This window comes from Pleurodeles waltl, chromosome 4_1, assembly GCF_031143425.1.
Source record: "Pleurodeles waltl isolate 20211129_DDA chromosome 4_1, aPleWal1.hap1.20221129, whole genome shotgun sequence".
Taxonomy (NCBI): domain Eukaryota; kingdom Metazoa; phylum Chordata; class Amphibia; order Caudata; family Salamandridae; genus Pleurodeles; species Pleurodeles waltl.
The window spans coordinates 201,730,257-201,749,593 of record NC_090442.1 but is presented as its reverse complement, the minus strand read 5'-3'; the positions used below and the strand labels follow the sequence as shown (position 1 = coordinate 201,749,593).

The 19,337-nt window shown below is 48.5% G+C and overlaps 1 protein-coding gene across 5 annotated transcripts in view; it reads right to left on the bottom strand.

Moving 5' to 3' along the window:
- The window catches only part of KDM5A (lysine demethylase 5A), a 610,286-nt gene that overhangs the window by 21,651 nt on the left and 569,298 nt on the right, over window positions 1–19,337 (bottom strand). For all 5 annotated transcript variants that reach the window (XR_011202239.1, XM_069228130.1, XM_069228132.1 and 2 more), the window contains one exon: window positions 18,597–19,007. Coding sequence is in view for 4 of the 5 variants with exons in the window: in XM_069228130.1 (XP_069084231.1) it covers window positions 18,597–19,007 (411 nt within the window). In the remaining variant the exon portion in view is untranslated. The remainder of the gene's footprint in view (window positions 1–18,596; window positions 19,008–19,337) is intronic.

The following is a 19,337-nucleotide window of genomic DNA, read 5'->3' as shown; positions in this document are numbered from 1 at the left end:
CTTGTGCTGCGACACTTTTACCAGCTGCATCAAACTTGCGGCTTTCTTTATCTGGGGGTGGTGCATCTCCAGATGTGTGAGAGTTGGCCCTTTTCCTAGCTGCTCCTACAACGACAGAGTCTGGTGGCAGCTGTGTAGTGATGAAAACCGGGTCCGTAGGAGGCGGCTTATACTTTTTTTCTACCCTTGGTGTGATTGCCCTACTTTTAAACGGCTCCTTAAAGATGTCTTTTGCGTGGCGGAGCATACCAGGGAGCATAGGCAGGCTTTGGTATGAGCTGTGGGTGGAGGAGAGTGTGTTGAATAAGAAATCATCCTCGACCTGTTCTGAGTGGAGGCTTACGTGGTGAAATTGTGCTGCTCTAGCCACCACTTGAGAGTACGCGGTGCTGTCTTCTGGTGGAGATGGCTTCGCAGGGTATGCCTCCGGACTGTTATCTGACACTGGGGCGTCGTATAGGTCCCATGCGTCCTGATCTTGGTCACCCTGGCTCATGGTGGTGTGAGCTGGGGAGTGTGATGGAGTTTGTGAAACGTCAATCACGGGCGGAGGTGAGGGTGGTGGTGTAACTCTTTTCACCACTTTTGGTTGTGGTGTTTGTTCCTTCTGGAACTCCAACCTCCTCTTTCTCCTAATGGGGGGAAGGGTGCTTATTTTTCCTGTCCCCTGCTGAATGAAGATACGCTTTTGCGTATGGTCCACATCAGTTGCTTGTAGCTCTTCCTCAAACCTATGCTTCTGCATTTGGGAGGTTAGCGAGTGCTCTTCTGTATAAGAGCCTGAAGCTGGGTCGCTTGCAGTTTGTTTCGGCATCGAAACTTTGTCTGCGTGTTTTTTCGGCTCCGAGGTGACTTTTTTCCTTTTCGGGGCCGAAACCTCTCGGCGTCGATCTGTTTCTGTGCCGCTGTCTCGGCGTCGAGCCGTGTCCACACCGGCATCACGGTGTCGAGGCTTGTCTCCAGCACTTTCTCGGTCCCGAGAAGGCTGCGTGCCGGTGTCTCGACCGGAGTCGGACGATCTCGGCACTGTTTGGGCCTTTTTCGGTGCCGATGGTCGGTCACCGAATTTATGGGTCGAGCCATGGCCTGGTGGCAGTGGCGTCCCCTGGGCCTTGTAAATGTTTCTCTGTGTGGTTTTCGACGTCTTACTCACGGTTTGTGTATCGTCGAATCCTTCGGAGTCTGAGTCTTGGATCGAGAAGGTACCTTCCTCTTCCTGTTCCTCGAACTCCCGTTGGGCTGCCGGTGCGGACGCCATCTGAAGTCTTCTGGCTCGACGGTCTCGGAGTGTTTTTCGGGACCGGAACGCACGACAGGCCTCGCAGGTGTCTTCGCTGTGCTCAGGTGACAGGCACAGGTTGCAGACCAAGTGTTGGTCTGTGTAGGGGTATTTATTGTGGCATTTGGGGCAGAAACGAAACGGGGTCCGTTCCATCGGCGTTCTTCAGCACGCGGTCGGGCCGACCAGGCCCCGACGGAGGATCGAAAAAACTACCCCGAAGGGCACCGGAGCTCTTCGATCTTCGATGCGGTGTTGAATGTAAGTACGCCGATCCCGAACGCAACAATACCGACGAAAATCTTCAGAAATTAGCTAATTTTCCGTTCCGAAACTCGGAGCGACAGGAACACGTCCGAACCCGATGGCGGAAAAAAAACAATCGAGGATAGAGTCGACGCCCATGCGCAATGGAGACAAAAGGAGGAGTCACTCGGTCCCGTGACTCGAAAGACTTCTTCGAAGAAAAACAACTTGTAACACTCCGGCCCAACACCAGATGGCGAGCTATTGCAGAACATGCGTATCTACAGCGACAGATGCCATCGAACGGATCGTTTCTGGACTGCCCGACCCTTCTTTGCACCAACGTACCCCATAAAGAGTTGGTCGTCCACCCTGAACTCTTTTGTGCAGTCAAGTTACAGCAATAACGCTTTTTTTGGGTCCAGCCGATGGAGATGCTCCTCTTCCTTAGAGGGATGCAGTGGTGCAAAGAAGGTGGGCAGGGTGATATTTTGCCCCAGATGGAAAGGGGTCACCACCTTGGGGAGGAAAGAGGCACGAGTTCTGAGGACTACTTATCAGGATAAATTGTGAGATACGGCGGTTTCGATGATAAAGCCTGTATCTCACTCACTCTCCTGGCAGATGTGATCGCCACTAAGAAGGCTGTTTTGATAGCGAGTAGCCGGAGAGGACAGTTATGTAAAGGCTCAAAAGGAGCACATATTAGAAAAGTGAGTACTAGATTGAGGTCCCACTGGGGCATCACAAAAGGCACAGGTGGAAACATATGTACAAGCCCTTTTAAGAATCTCCGTACAATGGGAGACTTAAAGAAAGATGGTTGATCGGGCAAGCGAAGAAAAGCCGATAAGGCAGCAAGATAGCCCTTAAGAGTCCCTAAGGAGGAACCCAGTTGGGCGAGTGATAGAATGAACAGAAGGATATTAGAAAGAGAAGAAAAAGGATCAATAGACCTCTCTGTACAATATGAAACAAAAAGTTTCCACCAGCAGGCGTAAATCGACTTAGTAGAGGGACGCTTGGCTGCCAGAATGACATTACAGACCTCAGGAGGGAGGTCATAAAACATTAACTGTCGCCGCTCAATCTCCATGCATGAAGCCTCAGAGTTGACCGGTTCGGGTGGAGAACCTTCCCCTGCTGCTATGACAGAAGATCCTCCCAAAGAGGCAACCTGATTGAGGACTAATGCTCATTTTGAGAAGCTCTGGATACCAGACCCTTGGTGCCCAATCCGGAGCCACTAGAATTACTTGGGCCCGGTCGTTCTTGATTTTCTTGAGAACTCTGGGCAGAAGTTGTATGGGCGGAAAGGCGTACTGAAGGCCTGAACTCCACTCGCTAAGAAAAGCATCGCCTAGCGATAGCCCCCTTGGAAACTCCAACACGCAAAACTGCTGACACTGTGCGTTCTCTGCGGAGGCGAACAGATATAACCAAGGCACTCCCCACTGCTGAAAGAGTCCTTGCGCCACCTCCAGATGGAGATACCACTTGTGATCTGCTAGACATCACCAGCTGAGTTTGTCCGCTCTGGCGTTCAGAGAACCTGCCAGGTGTTGAACCACCAGGGTTATGCCCTGCTGTTCCAGCCATGTCCAGAGATGCAGAGCCTCTTGACAAAGAGTCCACAACCCAGCACCGCCCTAGAGTGGTTGCAGTACCACATCGCAGTTGTGTAGTCCGTGAACACCTGCACTACTGTCCCTTTCACAACAGGAAGAAATGCTTTTAATGGTAGTCGGATCGCCTGAAGTTGATATGGAGCCCTGATTCCACCAGAGACCAGCGACCCCTGATCTCCACCTCTCCCAGATGGCTGCCCCATCCCGAAGTGATGCTTCCGTCACTACTGTGAAATCTGGTTGGGGAAGGGAGAGGAGTCTGGCTCTGACCCAATCGCAGTTCACTAACCACCACTGCAGATTCTTTGCAGTTCCCTCCGAGATCTGAACCACGTTAGAAGATTTCCCTGATGCTGTGCCCATTGGAACTTCAGGTCCCACTGCAGAGCCCTCATATGCCATTTGGCATGCTTGGCCAATAGGATGCAGGAAGCCATGAGTCCCAACAGCCTCAGAGTCTGTCTCACCAAAATCCAGGATAGAGGCCGAAACATCGGTATCATAAACTGAATATCCTGGACTCGCTGCTCGGGGGAATAGGTCCAATATTGCTCTGTGTCCAGAACAGCTCCGATGAAAGTGAGCTTCTGAGAGGGAGTCAAGTGTGACTTTAGTACATTTATAGTGAACCCCAGCGAATGCAGGAGGTTCGACGTCGTCTGGAGGTGAGTGACGAGAGCCTGGGGTGTCGAAGCCTTCAACAGCCAATCGTCTAGGTAGGGGAACACTGAAATTCCTAACCTGCGCAGATAAGCTGCCACCACCGCCATCACTTTGGTGAACACCCGAGGGGCACTGGTGAGACCGAAGGGGAGCACGGGAAACTGAAAGTGCTTGTGGCCCACTTTAAATCGCAAGTAACGCCTGTGGGTGGGCAGGATGGGGAAGTGAAAATACGCATCCTGCAAGTCCAACGCTACCATCCAGTCTCCTTGGTCCAGGGAAGACAAGACCTGAGCAAGAGTGAGCATCTTGAATTTCTCCTTCTTGAGGAAGAGACTGACGTCCCTTAAATCCAGGATAGGGTGAAGGCCCTTGTTCTTTTTGGGAATCAGAAAGTAGCGGGAATAACAACCACTGCCTACTTCTGAAATCAGGACCCTTTCTATAGCTCCCTTGGCCACAAGAGCTGTAACTTCCTTGCGGAGCAAACCCAAATGGTCCTCCATCAGCCGTTCTTTTATCGGAGGGATAGAACGAGGGAAAGACTAGAAGAGAAGGGAAGAGTCCTTCCGAATGATCTGCAAGACTCATTTGTCCGTTGTGATGGAATGCCAGTGAGGGAGATGAAATTGAATCCTCCCTCCAACTGGACGGACATGGTCTTGCAGAACCACACTAGGAGGGCTTAGGCGCTGTGGAGGGGGGCTGTGTGGTGGCTGATCTCTGGCCAGACGCTCTGGGTCTGATGGTACCACATCCTCTCCCGGGATGCGGTAAAGCCAGAAGACGGTGGCTAAATTGTGGCTGGCGTGGTACCGCGCCTCTTCCGAAGCCTTGAAAGGGACGGAATACAGTCTGCTGTCGAGCTGGTGCTGAGAGGCCCAAGGATCTGGCCGTAGCTCGAGAATCCTTGAAACTCTCAAGCACGGAGTCTGCCTTCTCACCAAAAAGGCGAGCACCATCAAAGGGCATGTCCATCAAACTCGACTGGACATCCCCTGAAAAGCTAGTAGAACGAAACCAGGCGTGGCGACGTAGGGCCACTGTTGATGCAATCGCTCTACCTAGCGAGTCGGTCGTGTCCAATCCACACCTGATTGTAAACTTGGCTGCATCTCTCTCATCCTTGACAGCCTGGGTGAGAGTGTCCCGTACGCCCTCCGGGACCTGGGGTAGCACCTGTGCCACCATATCTCATAAAGTATGGGAAAAACGACCCAATAGGTAAGAGGTGTTTACTGACCTCAATGCCAGGCTGGAGGAAGAAAACTTCTTCTTTCCAAGTTGGTCCAGCCTCTTGGATGCCCTATCCGGAGGGGCAGAAGGGAAGGCAACACAGGAAGTGGAGGCTTGGACCACCAAGGTCTCCGGGGTTGGGTGTTGGATAAGGAAACTACGGTCATTTGGAGCAGGTCTATGGCAGCGGCAGACTGTCCTATTCACAGGAGCCCCTGTGCTGGGTTTGGACCATGTTCCCAGAAGGAAGTCCGTTAGGGCCTCATTGAAGGGCAACATCAGCTCTGATGTAGTAACCCCCGGTTGAAGCACCTCTGTCAGCAGATTCGTCCTGACTGGCACCGTGGGCAAGTCTAGGTCCAAGACCTCAGCTGCCCTACGCACCACCACAGCATAAAAAGCCCGCTCCTCCGTAGCCACGTTGGGAGGAGAGAGCATGCCAGTATCTGGAGAAGTGTCCAGTCCACTGGCTTCCCCTAGATCCTCATACCAGTCCTGTTCTTGTTCCAATTCACACTCTAAAGGGTCCTCAGACCCCTCCCACTCCTCTCCTGTGCCTGGCTGTTCAAAATAAGGCTCTGGCAATGATCTGGGCCTAATCGGCGCCGTCGAAGTAGGAATCGTCGTCTTACGACGTCGTACTCGGCACCGGAGGAGGTCAACAGTGAGAGACGGGCGCCGGTCTGGATCCGCTATCAGATCCTGGGGTCCCCAACGGCACAGAGGCCGAAGCCGCCGGCGTTGAATCCGATGGGGCCCTTGCTGACCCCCGCGGGGCCTGAAGACCCACCTGAGGGTGCAGTCTGCTCAAAAACAAGCCGCATAGCCTCGTAAAACTCTTATTTGAGCGGGGGTCACTCCTGTCCCCGGAAAAGGGGGAAGGCGCGGAGTCTGCACTGGTGACTGCTCCGCAGAACCACGCTCGGAACGTCGATGTTCCTTAGACACCTCATCAGCCGACGGGCGTGGCAAAGTCGAAGTCTGCTTGGACTTCTTCTTCTTCTTGGGCCTCTTTCCTGAATAATCAGATGACCTTGAATGTGAGGAAGAGGACTTGGAGCTCTGGAAGCGGTGCCGCAACCTCCTCCTACTGCGGGACCGTGACCTCCTCGGAGTCGCTCTGAACGAAGACGGCTGTGGGGCCGTCAGAAGTTTGAGGGATCTATCCCTCAAGGCCTTTGGAGTCATGGCCCGACAGTCGGAACATGATGTCAAATCGAAGCCTTTTTCTAGACACCAGAGACACACTTTATGTGGCTCCGTAACCGACATGGTGTGATGACATGCACCACACAGCCTGAATCCTGTCTTTCTGGAAGACATGTTCAAACAATCAAGCGTAAAACCTTTGATAATCGTCGAAGAAAAAAGGGTATCTCTTTCTGGATCTGCGCTTAAACAGCGTGGATGGAAAAGAACTGACATACGCGTGCGGGGATGGTGCTTATATGGAAGACCACGACGTCACAGACGGCTCCAACGACGCTGACAACGCCATGCTGAGCCGGACGACACACATGGATCTGAACGACGCCACCCGACGGCACGCGCAGGGTACTGCTCAGCAGAAAACTCTTATGGAGAAGACCCAGTTTAAAAGGACAGCTTATATGAGGAACTGGGTGAGGCTAGTGGATTAGATGCCTCACCTGACATTGGCAAGGTTTCCACCCCTATTGTGGTTTGGAGGAGGAAGCCTCTTTATTTACCGTGGTGCGCAGGGCAGCTGAGGTCTTGTACCTGGCAAATGTCTTGACAGATGTGCTTCAACTGGGAGTCATCCCGTCAGAGCCCTTAATCCCATTTAACAAAGCCATTATGGATGTCTTCATTGCAGTTTGCTCCAAGCCCTGCACAGTGGCTCCGGTGAATAGGATAATTGTCAGTCACCATTGCCCTGTTCCTGGGGATCTCAAGTTCCGTAATCAGCACCAAACCTCAGAGAGCTTTGTGTTCCAAGCTTCCTCATTTCACGTTCACCCTGGTGCACTCCCTAGCACTCCACCAGATAGGGAATCCAAGAGGCTGGACACCTTTTGTAAGAAAATGTTCTCTTTCACCAGCCCGGCACTGCAGTTTGCGAACACTGCGTGCATATTGAGATGTTACTCCCATGCCCTATGGGATTTAGTTGCGCAAGTGCTGCCTATGGTCCTGGAGGAGACTTGGGCCATCTTCTCTGAGGCAGCTGCCAGTGGGAGAGATGCAGCTAAATTCTCATTCAGAAGTGAACTGGACACAACCGCCTCACTAGGTAGAGCAATTTCATCGTCCGTGTCCTTGTGACACCACACCTGACTGAACATCTAGCTTTTTTAGGGGATGTCTGGCTTCCTTCATGGACATGACCTTTGATGGCTCTCGCCTATTTGGAGACAAGGCGTATTTAGCGCTGTAGTGCTTTAAGGACAGTAGAGCTACGGCCAGGTCTTTGGGCTTGTTTATGGCCCCTCATCAACCCCACTCTGCCTTCCGCCCCTTTCATGGCTATGGAAGGGGTCACCAGCTGTGCCCATATGCTCCCAGCCACCGTGGGCCAGCAGACTTCCCAACCTTTTTGTGGCTGAGGACGTGGGTCTCACAGACCACGAGGGAAAGGAGGCTAGTGATCAAGTCAGTTCACCACCGCCGGTTGCCAGTGAGAGGCAGGATTATGTCATCACCTCCTCCACTGGAAGGCAGTAACATCAGACCTATGGGTACTATGGACAGTCTGTAGGAAAATACCATCTTGCCTGGCATGTTACCCCCATTTTTCACTTTATATATGTTGTTTTAGTTGTATGTGTCACTGGGACCCTGCCAGCCAGGGCCCCAGTGCTCATAAGTGTGCCTGAATGTGTTACCTGTGTAGTGACTAACTGTCTCACTGAGGCTCTGCTATCCAGAACCTCAGTGGTTATGCTCTCTCATTTCTTTCAAATTGTCACTAACAGGCTAGTGACCAATTTTACCAATTTACATTGGCTACTGGAACACCCTTATAATTCCCTAGTATATGGTACTGAGGTACCCATGGTATTGGGGTTCCAGGAGATCCCTAGGGGCTGCAGCATTTCTTTTGCCACCCATAGGGAGCTCTGACAATTCTTACACAGGCCTGCCACTGCAGCCTGAGTGAAATAACGTCCACGTTATTTCACAGCCATTTTACACTGCACTTAAGTAACTTATAAGTCACCTATATGTCTAACCTTTACCTGGTAAAGGTTAGGTGCAAAGTTACTTAGTGTGAGGGCACCCTGGCACTAGCCAAGGTGCCCCCACATTGTTCAGGGCCAATTCCCCGGACTTTGTGAGTGCGGGGACACCATTACACGCGTGCACTACATATAGGTCACTACCTATATGTAGCTTCACAATGGTAACTCCGAATATGGCCATGTAACATGTCTATGATCATGGAATTGCCCCCTTCATGCCATCCTGGCATAATTGGCACAATCCCATGATCCCAGTGGTCTGTAGCACAGACCCTGTTACTGCCAAACTGCCTTTCCTGGGGTTTCACTGCAGCTGCTGCTGCTGCCAACCCCTCAGACAGGTTTCTTCCCTCCTGGGGTCAAGCCAGGCTTGTCCCAGGATAGCAGAACAAAGGACTTCCTCTGAGAGAGGGTGTTACACCCTCTCCCTTTGGAAAATGGTGTGAAGGCAGGGGAGGAGTAGCCTCCCCCAGGCTCTGGAAATGCTTTCATGGGCACAGATGTGCCCAATTCTGCATAAGCCAGTCTACACCGGTTCAGGGACCCCTTAGCCCTGCTCTGGCGCGAAACTGGACAAAGGAAAGGGGAGTGACCACTCCCCTGACCTGCACCTCCCCTGGGAGGTGTCCAGAGCTCCTCCAGTGTGCTCCAGACCTCTGCCATCTTGGAAACAGAGGTGCTGCTGGCACACTGGACTGCTCTGAGTGGCCAGTGCCACCAGGTGACGTCAGAGACTCCTTCTGATAGGCTCCTTCAGGTGTTGCTAGCCTATCCTCTCTCCTAGGTAGCCAAACCCTCTTTTCTGGCTATTTAGGGTCTCTGTCTCTGGGGAATCTTTAGATAACGAATGCATGAGCTCATCAGAGTTCCTCTGCATCTCTCTCTTCACCTTCTGCCAAGGAATCGACTGCTGACCGCGCTGGAAGCCTGCAAAACTGCAAAAAAGTAGCTAAGACGACTACTGCAACTCTGTAACGCTGATCCTGCCGCCTTCTCGACTGTTTTCCTGGTGGTGCATGCTGTGGGGGTAGTCTGCCTCCTCTCTGCACCAGAAGCTCCGAAGAAATCTCCCGTGGGTCGACGGAATCTTTCCCCTGCAACCGCAGGCACCAAAGAACTGCTTCACCGGTCCCTTGGGTCTCCTCTCAGCACGACGAGCGAGGTCCCTTGAATCCAGCAACTGTGTACAAGTGACTCCCACAGTCCAGTGACTCTTCAGTCCAAGTTTGGTGGAGGTAAGTCCTTGCCTCCCCACGCCAGACTGCATTGCTGGGAACTGCGACTTTTGCAGCTACTCTGGCCTCTGTGCACTTCCGGCGGAAATCCTTTGTGCACAGCCAAGCCTGGGTCCACGAAACTCTAACCTGCATTGCACGACTTTCTAAGTTGGTCTCCGGCGACGTGGGACCCCTTTGTGTAACTCCGGGTGAGCACCGTTTCACGCATCCTAGTAGTGCCTGTTTCTGGCACTTCTCCAGGTGCTACCTGCTGCTGAGAGGGCTCCTTGTCTTGCTCGACGTCCCCTCTGTCTCCTGACGCAATTTGCGACATCCTGGTCCCTCCTGGGCCACTGTAGCATCCAAAAACGCTAACCGCACGATTTGCAGCTAGCAAGGCTTGTTGGCGGTCTTTCGGCGGGAAAACACTTCTGCACGACTCTCCACGTCGTTCCTGCAGAAACCTAAGCTTCTCCTGTCCACTAGAAGCTTCTTTGCACCCACAGCTGGCATTTCTTGGGCATCTGCCCATCTCCGACTTGCTTGTGACTTTTGGACTTGGTCCCCTTGTTCCACAGGTACCCTCGACTGGAAATCCATCGTTGTTGCATTGCTGGTTTGTGTCTTTCCTGCAGAATTCCCCTATCATGACTTCTATGTCCTTTGGGGAACTTTAGTGCACTTTGCACTCACTTTTCAGGGTCTTGGGGTGGGCTATTTTTCTAACCCTCACTATTTTCTAATAGTCCCAGCGACCCTCTACAAGGTCACATAGGTTTGGGGTCCATTCATGGTTCGCATTCCACTTTTGGAGTATATGGTTTGTGTTGCCCCTATCCCTATGTGTCCCCATTGCATCCTATTGTAACTATACATTGTTTGCACTGTTTTCTAAGACTATACTGCATATTTTTGGTATTGTGTACATATATCTTGTGTATATTTGCTATCCTCATACTGAGGGTACACTCTGAGATACTTTGGCATATTGTCATAAAAATAAAGTACCTTTATTTTTAGAATATCTGTGTATTGTGTTTTCTTATGATATTGTGCAAGTGACACTAGTGGTACTGTAGGAGCTTCACTCGTCTCCTAGTTCAGCCTAAGCTGCTCTGCTAAGCTACCATTTTCTATCAGCCTATGCTGCTAGACACCCTATACACTAATAAGGGATACCTGGGCCTGGTGCAAGGTGTAAGTACCCCTTGGTACTCACTACAAGCCAGTCCAGCCTCCTACACAGTCCAAATGTGCTACTCACTCCCCTTGGTGGCTCTCCCTCCATCCATCCCAACCACTTATAATAGGCTGACATAGGACAATCTCTTCTTTCTCTGTCAAGAAGTGCAGGCACTCTTGGCCATAGAGAGGGTGACTGCATCAGAAGTAGTTTGTGGTTGCGTTTCCCGCTACTTTCTGGTGGCGAAGAAGGGAAGAGGACTTCATCCTAGTCTAGATCTGCGCCTTCTCATCCTCTTCTTGAACACTCACCCAGGTTTTGTCTGCACTGGACCCACAGACTGGATGGTAGCATTGGACTTGCAGGACAAATATTTTCACAATCCAGACCCGCCTGTCCACAGACGCTGTCTGTGGTTCACGATGGGATCCCAGGAAGTTTGCTGGGCTCCCCTTCGGCCTTACCATTGCCTTTCAGAAGTTTCACCAAAGTGATGGCAGTGGTCACAGCACGCCTGTGGAGGTGAGGGATTTCAGTCTTCCCCTACCTCAACAACCGACTGTTGAAGGCTGGCTCACCCCAGGTAGCTGTCACCCACTTTCAGACTAGGACGAACCTCTTGCACTCACCTGGGATTCAATATCAAAATGCAAAGTCACACCCAACTCCCTCTCAGACGCTCCCTATCATCAGAATTGTTCTGGACACAGTGCAGTTTCGGGCCTATCCTCCCAAGCTGTGAGTCCAGGATATTCAGGCTATGATACAGATGTTTCATCCTCTTACCTAGATTTCGGTGAGACTGAGTCTGGAGCTGCTGGGCCTCATGGCCTTTTATATCTAGCTGGTAACACAAAAATCCTGCAGTGGTGGCTAATGAACGCAATGAGACCAGTGGCAGAACCCTTTCCCTTCACCAGCCAGAGTTGATTGTACTGACCGATACATCAATTCTGGGCTGAGGCGGTCATCTGGGAAAGGTGAAAATCGGAGGACTCCGGTCTCCGGCGGAGTCCAAGCTTCAAACAAACCTGTTGGAGCTTCGATGATGCACTTAGCATTAAAAGCCTTTCTTCTTGTGATCAAGGGAAGGCTAGAGCAGATGTTCACAGACAACACCACCACCATTTGGTACTGCAAACAACTAGGGCGTGGTGGGGTCGAGGACCGTGTGTGAAGAGGCCCTACACCTCTGGACATGTTTGGAATGTCAGGGGGTTTCCCTTGTGGTTCAACATCTGGCAAGCACTGTACGCCAGAGTGGACAAACTCAGATGAAGATGCCTAGTGGACCACAAATGGCGTCTCCACCCCGAGGTGGTGAAAGATCTCTTTCAGCAGCAGGGGAGTCTGGGTGGAATCTTTTTATCACTGCAGAGAATGTGCAATTTCAGCAGTTCTACGCACTGGGGATACCAAGGCGACTCTCACTCGAAGATGCTGTTCATCTCAAGTGAAGCACCGGCCTCCTGGCTGCTTTACCACAAATACCACTCCTGCCCAGAATTATCAAGATCAGAAATGATCGGGCCCAAGTAATTCTTGTGGCTCTGGATTGGGCACAGAGAATCTGGTATCCCGAGCTGTTTAGCATGACCATGGTCCCTCGGTCAAGCTGTCTCTTCTGGAGGACCTTCTGTCACAGCAAAAGGGCAGGATTCTGCACCCAAACCTGTGTACCCTCCATCTCCATGTGTGAAAACTGAGTGGCGACAGTTGACAGCTTTCGACCTTCCTCCAGAGGTCTGTGAGGTTATTCTGGCAGCAAGGAGTCCCTCCACCATAATGGTATATGCCTGCCATTGGGATAAATTTGTAAAATGTTTCTTTCACAAGTTCTATTGTCTGCTTTGGGCACAGTTAAGGGCTATCTATCTGCCGTCTCTGTGTTTTTGTGGTTGCCAGAGACCAACCTTCACTTTTGAAGTCACCTGTTCTGGCTGGGTTCCTTACAGGCCAACAACATAGGTTCACCTAAGCCTTTCATCATACCTCTGTGGGACCTCAAACTAGTCCTGACCTTTCCAATGTGTGCTGCATTCGAGCCTCTATACATTTGGTCTCTTAGTCTGGTGACCATAAAAAAAGACTTTTGAGTGGCCATAAAATCGGCCAGGAAAGTCAGCAAACTAGAAGAGCTCTCAGTGCACCCCCCTTACACCACCTTTTATCCAGGCAAACTGCTTGATGGACGAGTGCCTCCATTCTGCCAAAGGTTGTCACTCCTTTCCACGTAGGCCAGAATATCACCCTGCCTACCTTCTTTGCGACACCTCATCACTTCAAAAAAGAGGAGAGACTCAACCAACCTAGACTAAAAAGAGCATTGTCGTTCTACCATGACTGCACAAGAGAGTTCCAAGTGGACAATCAACTCACCATTAGTTATGTGGGAGAAAAGAAAAGTAAAAATGTACAGAAAGAACCATTTCACAATGGATTGTCCTGTGCATTAAGGTCTGCTACGCACTAACTCAGAAACAGGTCCCTGAGGGTTTTCGGGCTCACACTACCAGAGCTAATGCTGCGACCACTGCACACAGCATTCGTCACCTGGATATTTGTCAGGCAGCTATGTGGGCATCTCTGCACATGTTCAGAAAACACTACTGTATGAACTGTCAGGTTAGTCATGACGGGCACTCCACCCATTTGGTCCTACAGAACTTCTTCATTTAATCAGATTCACAGACTTACTTCCAGGGAGGTATTGCTTGGGTATCTATTCAAAGGTAAGGAATCTGCAGCTAGAAGTCTCTATCAGATTAAAATGTTACTTACCTTTGGTAATGTCTTATCTGGTAGAGACTATCTAGCTGTAGATTCCTTACCGACCCTCCCTGCTCTACGAACCGGTACAGGTATAAGGACACCCTTTTCAGGGTATTAATGTTTTCCACACTAGTTGCGACTTCTCATCGTAGCTTTACGCTCCTGACATGGAAAGTCCTGAAATGAAGTGACGGCAGCACACCGAAGTGGTGCCTATACAGGTACCGCGTATGTCACTTCCAGCACGCATGCTAATGCGGAGCAGAATGAAACCACATAGAGGTGTGTATGGGTACTGCTTGAAATTCGAAAATCATTCAGATCTTGTCTGTCACCTGGGGATAAGAATCTGTGGCTAGATAGAATCTCAACCAAATAAAGTGTTACCAAAGGTAAGCAACTTCTTCTTCACTGTTGTAAGGCCTATCACGCCCGTAGGATACCATTGGAGTTACCGTATTACATTTAATAAATTATAGTTCCCAAAAGGGAAAAGATACACAATTCATGTTTGGTGTCCTTGAAACTGTAATGAAAAATCATCTTTTATAGTAAAAGTGGATTTTTAATTACAGTTTTGAAAAATGCCACTTTTAGAAAGCTGGCATTCTCCTGTCTTAGCCATTTGATGCCTGCAGACTTTCTCTGGGTCACATGACTGGGAGCAGCTGAAGTTGGACTTTGTGCATTCTGCATTTCTCCTAGACAGTCACACACAATAGAGAGCTTAGTAGTACCTGGATGGGCCATCAGCAGCAGGATAGGAGGAAGGAGCTGGGCACACCCCAATAATACTTGAATAGACTGTGTCCTGCCTTCACACAAAGGGCTGCATTCCCCCTCTAGATAATCTGGAGTCAGGGCCAAGAAGGCAGGACACCTATGCATTTCAAAATGGGAACTTCCTGAAGTTTTTCCTACTTAAAAGGCACAAATGGGTATAAATACTGGACCTCAGACACCAACTATTCAGTACACCTCTGTATCTGTAGATATTCTACCAGGAAGAAGGACAGCTGAAAAGACAGCCACTCTGTTTCTCTAATGGACTGCTTTCCTGCAGTGCTGACCTGCTGGTTGCTGCCCTCTGTCTGGGTGAAAAGGACTGGACCTGCATCTGTTCAACCCAGGACCACCAATATTAACTCCAAGGGCTAGTTGGCTGGCCTCCTAACTTGAGCCTCAGGGACAGAAGGCTCCAACAACCAGGACCCCAACACCTAGGTCCTGCCAAGTGGTGCCACTGCAGTAATTGACCTTTAGAAATGGGCCCACGTTGATTTGGCAGCCTCTGCGAAGCCAGCAGAACCAATACACCTCCTCTGCTGCACGGTGCAACCCCAAAGAGAACCAACAGATCTTCTCTGCCACAAAGACTTGCACCGCATCTCAGTCCACTGCTTCACTGGAATGGCTGCTGAGCAATGCATTGTCAGCACAGGCCCAGAATCCCCATCGCAGCTCTTTGACACCAATGCATCGCCCTGACTGTGCAACACATCCTCAATGTCGGACTTCGCATCTTAAGCCCTCGTTGACAAGATCCTCAAAAACATCTCGGAACCGATGCATGGTCCTGGCTGCATGCTGTATCTTCAGTGTGGTCCACCTGAATTTGTGACTTTGTCCTGGTCTGGTGCAACCAGATGTCGACAGTAGGTACTTTGCGCTTTTTTGCGCTCTTAAAAACTGAATCTCTCTGGTTCTACTGATTGGCCGTTTGTCGTTGTGATCTTATTTTAGGTTGTTTTGGTCTTGTTTTATTTATTAAAAAATACTCTATACTTCTAACCTGGCATGTGATCCTTTTGCAGCGTGTTTTCACTGTGTTACTGTTTGAAGTATGCACAAAAACTTCACACATTGCCTTCAGGTTAAGCCGGACTGCTCTGAACCAAGTTACCAGTGAGTTGAGCACAGGTTCATTTCAGGTTTGCTTGTGCAGGGTTTAAACCTCTCAACCAGTTAGCTAATTTCTTACAACCACATTATACATAGGTATCTTCTGGTCAGGATGCTCTAGAAGAGTAGGAGTCAAGTTCTTCCTGTGTCTAGGTCTTGCCATACATCTTCTGTTCCTTGAGATGTATCTAGGATGGGCATTTCATGCTGCTCCTCCTCAATGTAAAACTGCTCCTGTTTTTCGATTTACAGCCTGTCATTTATAATTTGCAGTGACTGTAGTGAGGCTTGGCTCTGCTCTCCTGTCCTACTCTCATCTGCTATCACAAAGTTCTTGTAATGCTTAAGGAACCTGACAAATTGCTTTTTCTTTTGAATTAGAGATGCCATTTTGGCCTCAAGCTATTGTCATTTTCTCTCACCATCAAGTGTTTGTTTGGCTTTGAGAGACCTTTCTATATGGGGGCTGAGGTGTCCCCCCCCCCCTTTCAATTCCTTTACTCATCTCCGATATCAACCCCTTTTTGAGCTAGCTTGTGATGGCACTTTAGATAAAAACTAAAAGGGGCACTTTCCATCTCTAGAGAAAATGACCACCCTGAATGCATTCTCGGACCCAGTCGGAAGCCCAAATGAAAAACTGTTTTTCAGTGTTTTTCAATGTTTTACAGTTTTCTTTGATGTCCATTGTCTTTTTTGACGGTCTTCTGTCTTTTCTGGTGCTTTCCCTCTTCCTCTGCCCCATTTCTTCAGTTATCTTAGATGATGGAGCAGTGAGCCAAGTCTTGCAAGACCAACGTCAGAATAAAGAATCTGAAGATGGCACCCATGCACTCGGGCATTGTGTGATTACATTGGACATTACAGGGAGATAACACTATCTTCCTACCAAGAAGAACAAAAAAGATGAAAATAGGGATGGAAAGATGACAATATGGATAAAAAAGATGAAAATAGAGATGTTTCTAGACCCAGTTACTAGATAGCAACAGGAGGACCCAGAAAAGATGTGCGCTGCAAAATAGCCTTTAGCTCCGCTACATATTAATATGAAGGCATTTGTAATCAACAGACTACAGAACCGGGATATTTGGAGAACTTAAAAAGGCTCACCAACCGTGCTTTGAATACAGATATACAAATAGTGGGTCATGGAAAAAGGTACTCAGAACAAAAGGATTTTCACAGTTGACCAACTAGCAGTTTTTCTACAAGAAGCCATAGGAATAGATCCCTAAAAGGAGTGAGAATCCCCACAATACCAGTGTAGTATTACATGAAACAAAGATAGGTGAATCTGAAGGCATACCCAAGTGATAACATGTCCATGGCCCCATTACTCTGAAATCACAACTGTGTGATAACAGTGTGGCCCAGGAAACGTTGGCTTGTTTTTCAGAAAAAGGCATTCTCCAATGGTGGGAAAACCATTTCACAGTTGTGTCCACCACTACTACAATGACCATGAACAATGTTGCCTGAGCAGTGACTGGCTAACGCTCTATCATTTCAATGAAGCACTGATACATTAGATGATTTTCAGACTGGAATATGTAAACTCCAAATCATAAACACCTGCAGGGAGGACCTGCTGTTGGACAGATTTTTCATATTAAACCTACCCTTTGGCAGTTTGATTTTCAAGAGGCTACGTTTAGCACTGTGCACAAGTATCATGCCATGTTTCCATGTCAGTGAAACTGGATTACTACCCTAGATTTAGCAGACTGTCAGGCACCCTCTTTAAGTTATTACAGATTTGATTAACTTGCCTTAATATGGAGAACACTAGATTAAATAAGGATCGGGGTAGTGAAAATAGAGAACAGTAACTCAGCCAAATGACAAATCTCGTTCACATTCACTGCCCTCCTCCAACACTTCACCATCTCTACCACTGGGGCAATCTGACTGAGAGTGTTAATGTGAGGCAGAGTAGGCACCTGCACAGCCATCTGAAAAACTTCCCACTAAATTCTCGTTGAAAAGACAAGGGTAGGAAGCAGTTAAGGGAGTCTGAAATGGCAATAGTATGGAACAGCTGGAAGAAAACAGTGAATTGAAGTAGGTATAGAGTGAGAGGTACAGCAACCAGGGGGCAGGCTTACAGAGGGGCACATGCGTGGTGCTAGACATTCTTGTACTTATTATCAGTTTGCAGGATGTAATTTCCATTCACACTACCTGTCTGCAGACATTCGTTTAATTTGGCAGTTAAGCATGATACACCTGGGGATCAGATGTGAACAGGATGTTTCACTGTTACTATGGGTCACGGTGGCCACTGAGTCACGGAACGTAAACCATATTAGAGAAGTCCAGTAGGTACATCATTGGATTTTATGGCAAGTATGGAGGCGCTTCCTATGAGCACTCGGCAAACACCAGTGATATAACAAAGAAAATGTAAGAGTGCCCCAAGAACTATTATCGTCAAAGTTTTGCCTCTTTTGCTGCAGCTCTCCACGCATACAGATTGCATTTCACTTCTGTTTTTCTACTTTTCTTGATAGTTTTCTGGTTTTAAGCTTTTGAGTCTTTGACTTTAGGCCTGCCTCCTTCCTATACACCTCAGTGTCTGGGTCTCCATCCTTCAGCCACTGGAATACAGGCAAAATACATCTACTGTCTGTAGAGCATGTAATTCGCCCCCATCTTGTGTCATGCTAAATCAGGGGCATACAAAATGGATTCCACTGATCCCAGTATACAGAATCATACCATAAAATCGGTCTACTATCCAGCAACTACATTCTTACTGACCACACCTACATACAGGTTGTAAGCACAAGGATTTGGATGAACATTAGACTGGAAGTTTACACAAACGGTTCAGTAGCTCACAGTAGCTCACACGGTCTCTCTCAATACAGCGATGGATCTATGCCACTACACTATGATGGCACATTCAGTGCACCTCTCCTTGTCACAGAACAGGTCCTGGATCTCGTCATCTGTGCACATGCTAGATTACTGTGATGCTAGGGCAAACAATAAGTCAGGATACCAGTTTCACATAAAGCCATGCACTCAAGCAAGGCATACACACACTTCCAGTACCACACACATTATATACATACAAACACTATCAAAGACTGATCAGCTAATTGATAGAGTTTTTAAGGCTGCTCTACTAAATAATATATACAGAGGAGGATGTTGGGAAAGAAGCGCATGACTAGACACGTAAGACTTATTTAATTATTTATTTATTAGCTCAAAAGTGTCTACTCTGTCCGTTTGTAATGAGATTAAAATGTGACTCACCTTGTCCTTGCATGGCCGCAGGCAGCTCTGGGATGCACAAACTGCATTCTCATCTTCAGAATCTTCAGCACCAGACCAGTCGTACTTGGATGGTATGTCAAGCACTTTCTTTTCTCGTTTCTTCTCAATTATTTCCTTTGCTAGCTCTGCTTTTGCAGCTGCTGCCTTTTCTTTCTTTCTTTTCTTCTCCTCCTCTTTGGCTAGTTTCTTGGCAAGTTTATTCAGTTCTTTTGCTTTGTCCATGTTAAATTTTAGCTTTTTCCTTTTTGGCTTATCCAGTCTCTTTAGATCCTTAGACTTTTGCTTGCCATCTCCATGAAGAAGCTCAGCCTTTTCCAGCTTCCTCTTACGTTTTTTCTCAGAAGAGTCTTTTGCTTTAATTTTCAACGGTTTCGCTTCTGGACCGTCATCCTTAAAAAAAATAAAAAAAAATGCAAATAAACAAAAATTCAACTATTTTAAGCATGCGCAAAAGGCCCTATTCTCTCTTATTTTTCCCTAACAAACGTTCCTAAAGTTTCTACTTAGTATTTTAAAGATTCACAACTATGAGTACGAAAATCAATAACTATGTCAGATTTTCAAGCAAATGGCTAGTTCTAAACACCTGGAATGCCCCTCCCTAACAATCTGCAGGTACCTGTTAACATCTAGCATTACCTTTCTTTGTTCTCCACATGTACATTTTTTCCATATGCATAAACCTCTTCCCATATACCCTTTAAAAACATGCTGTGTTTG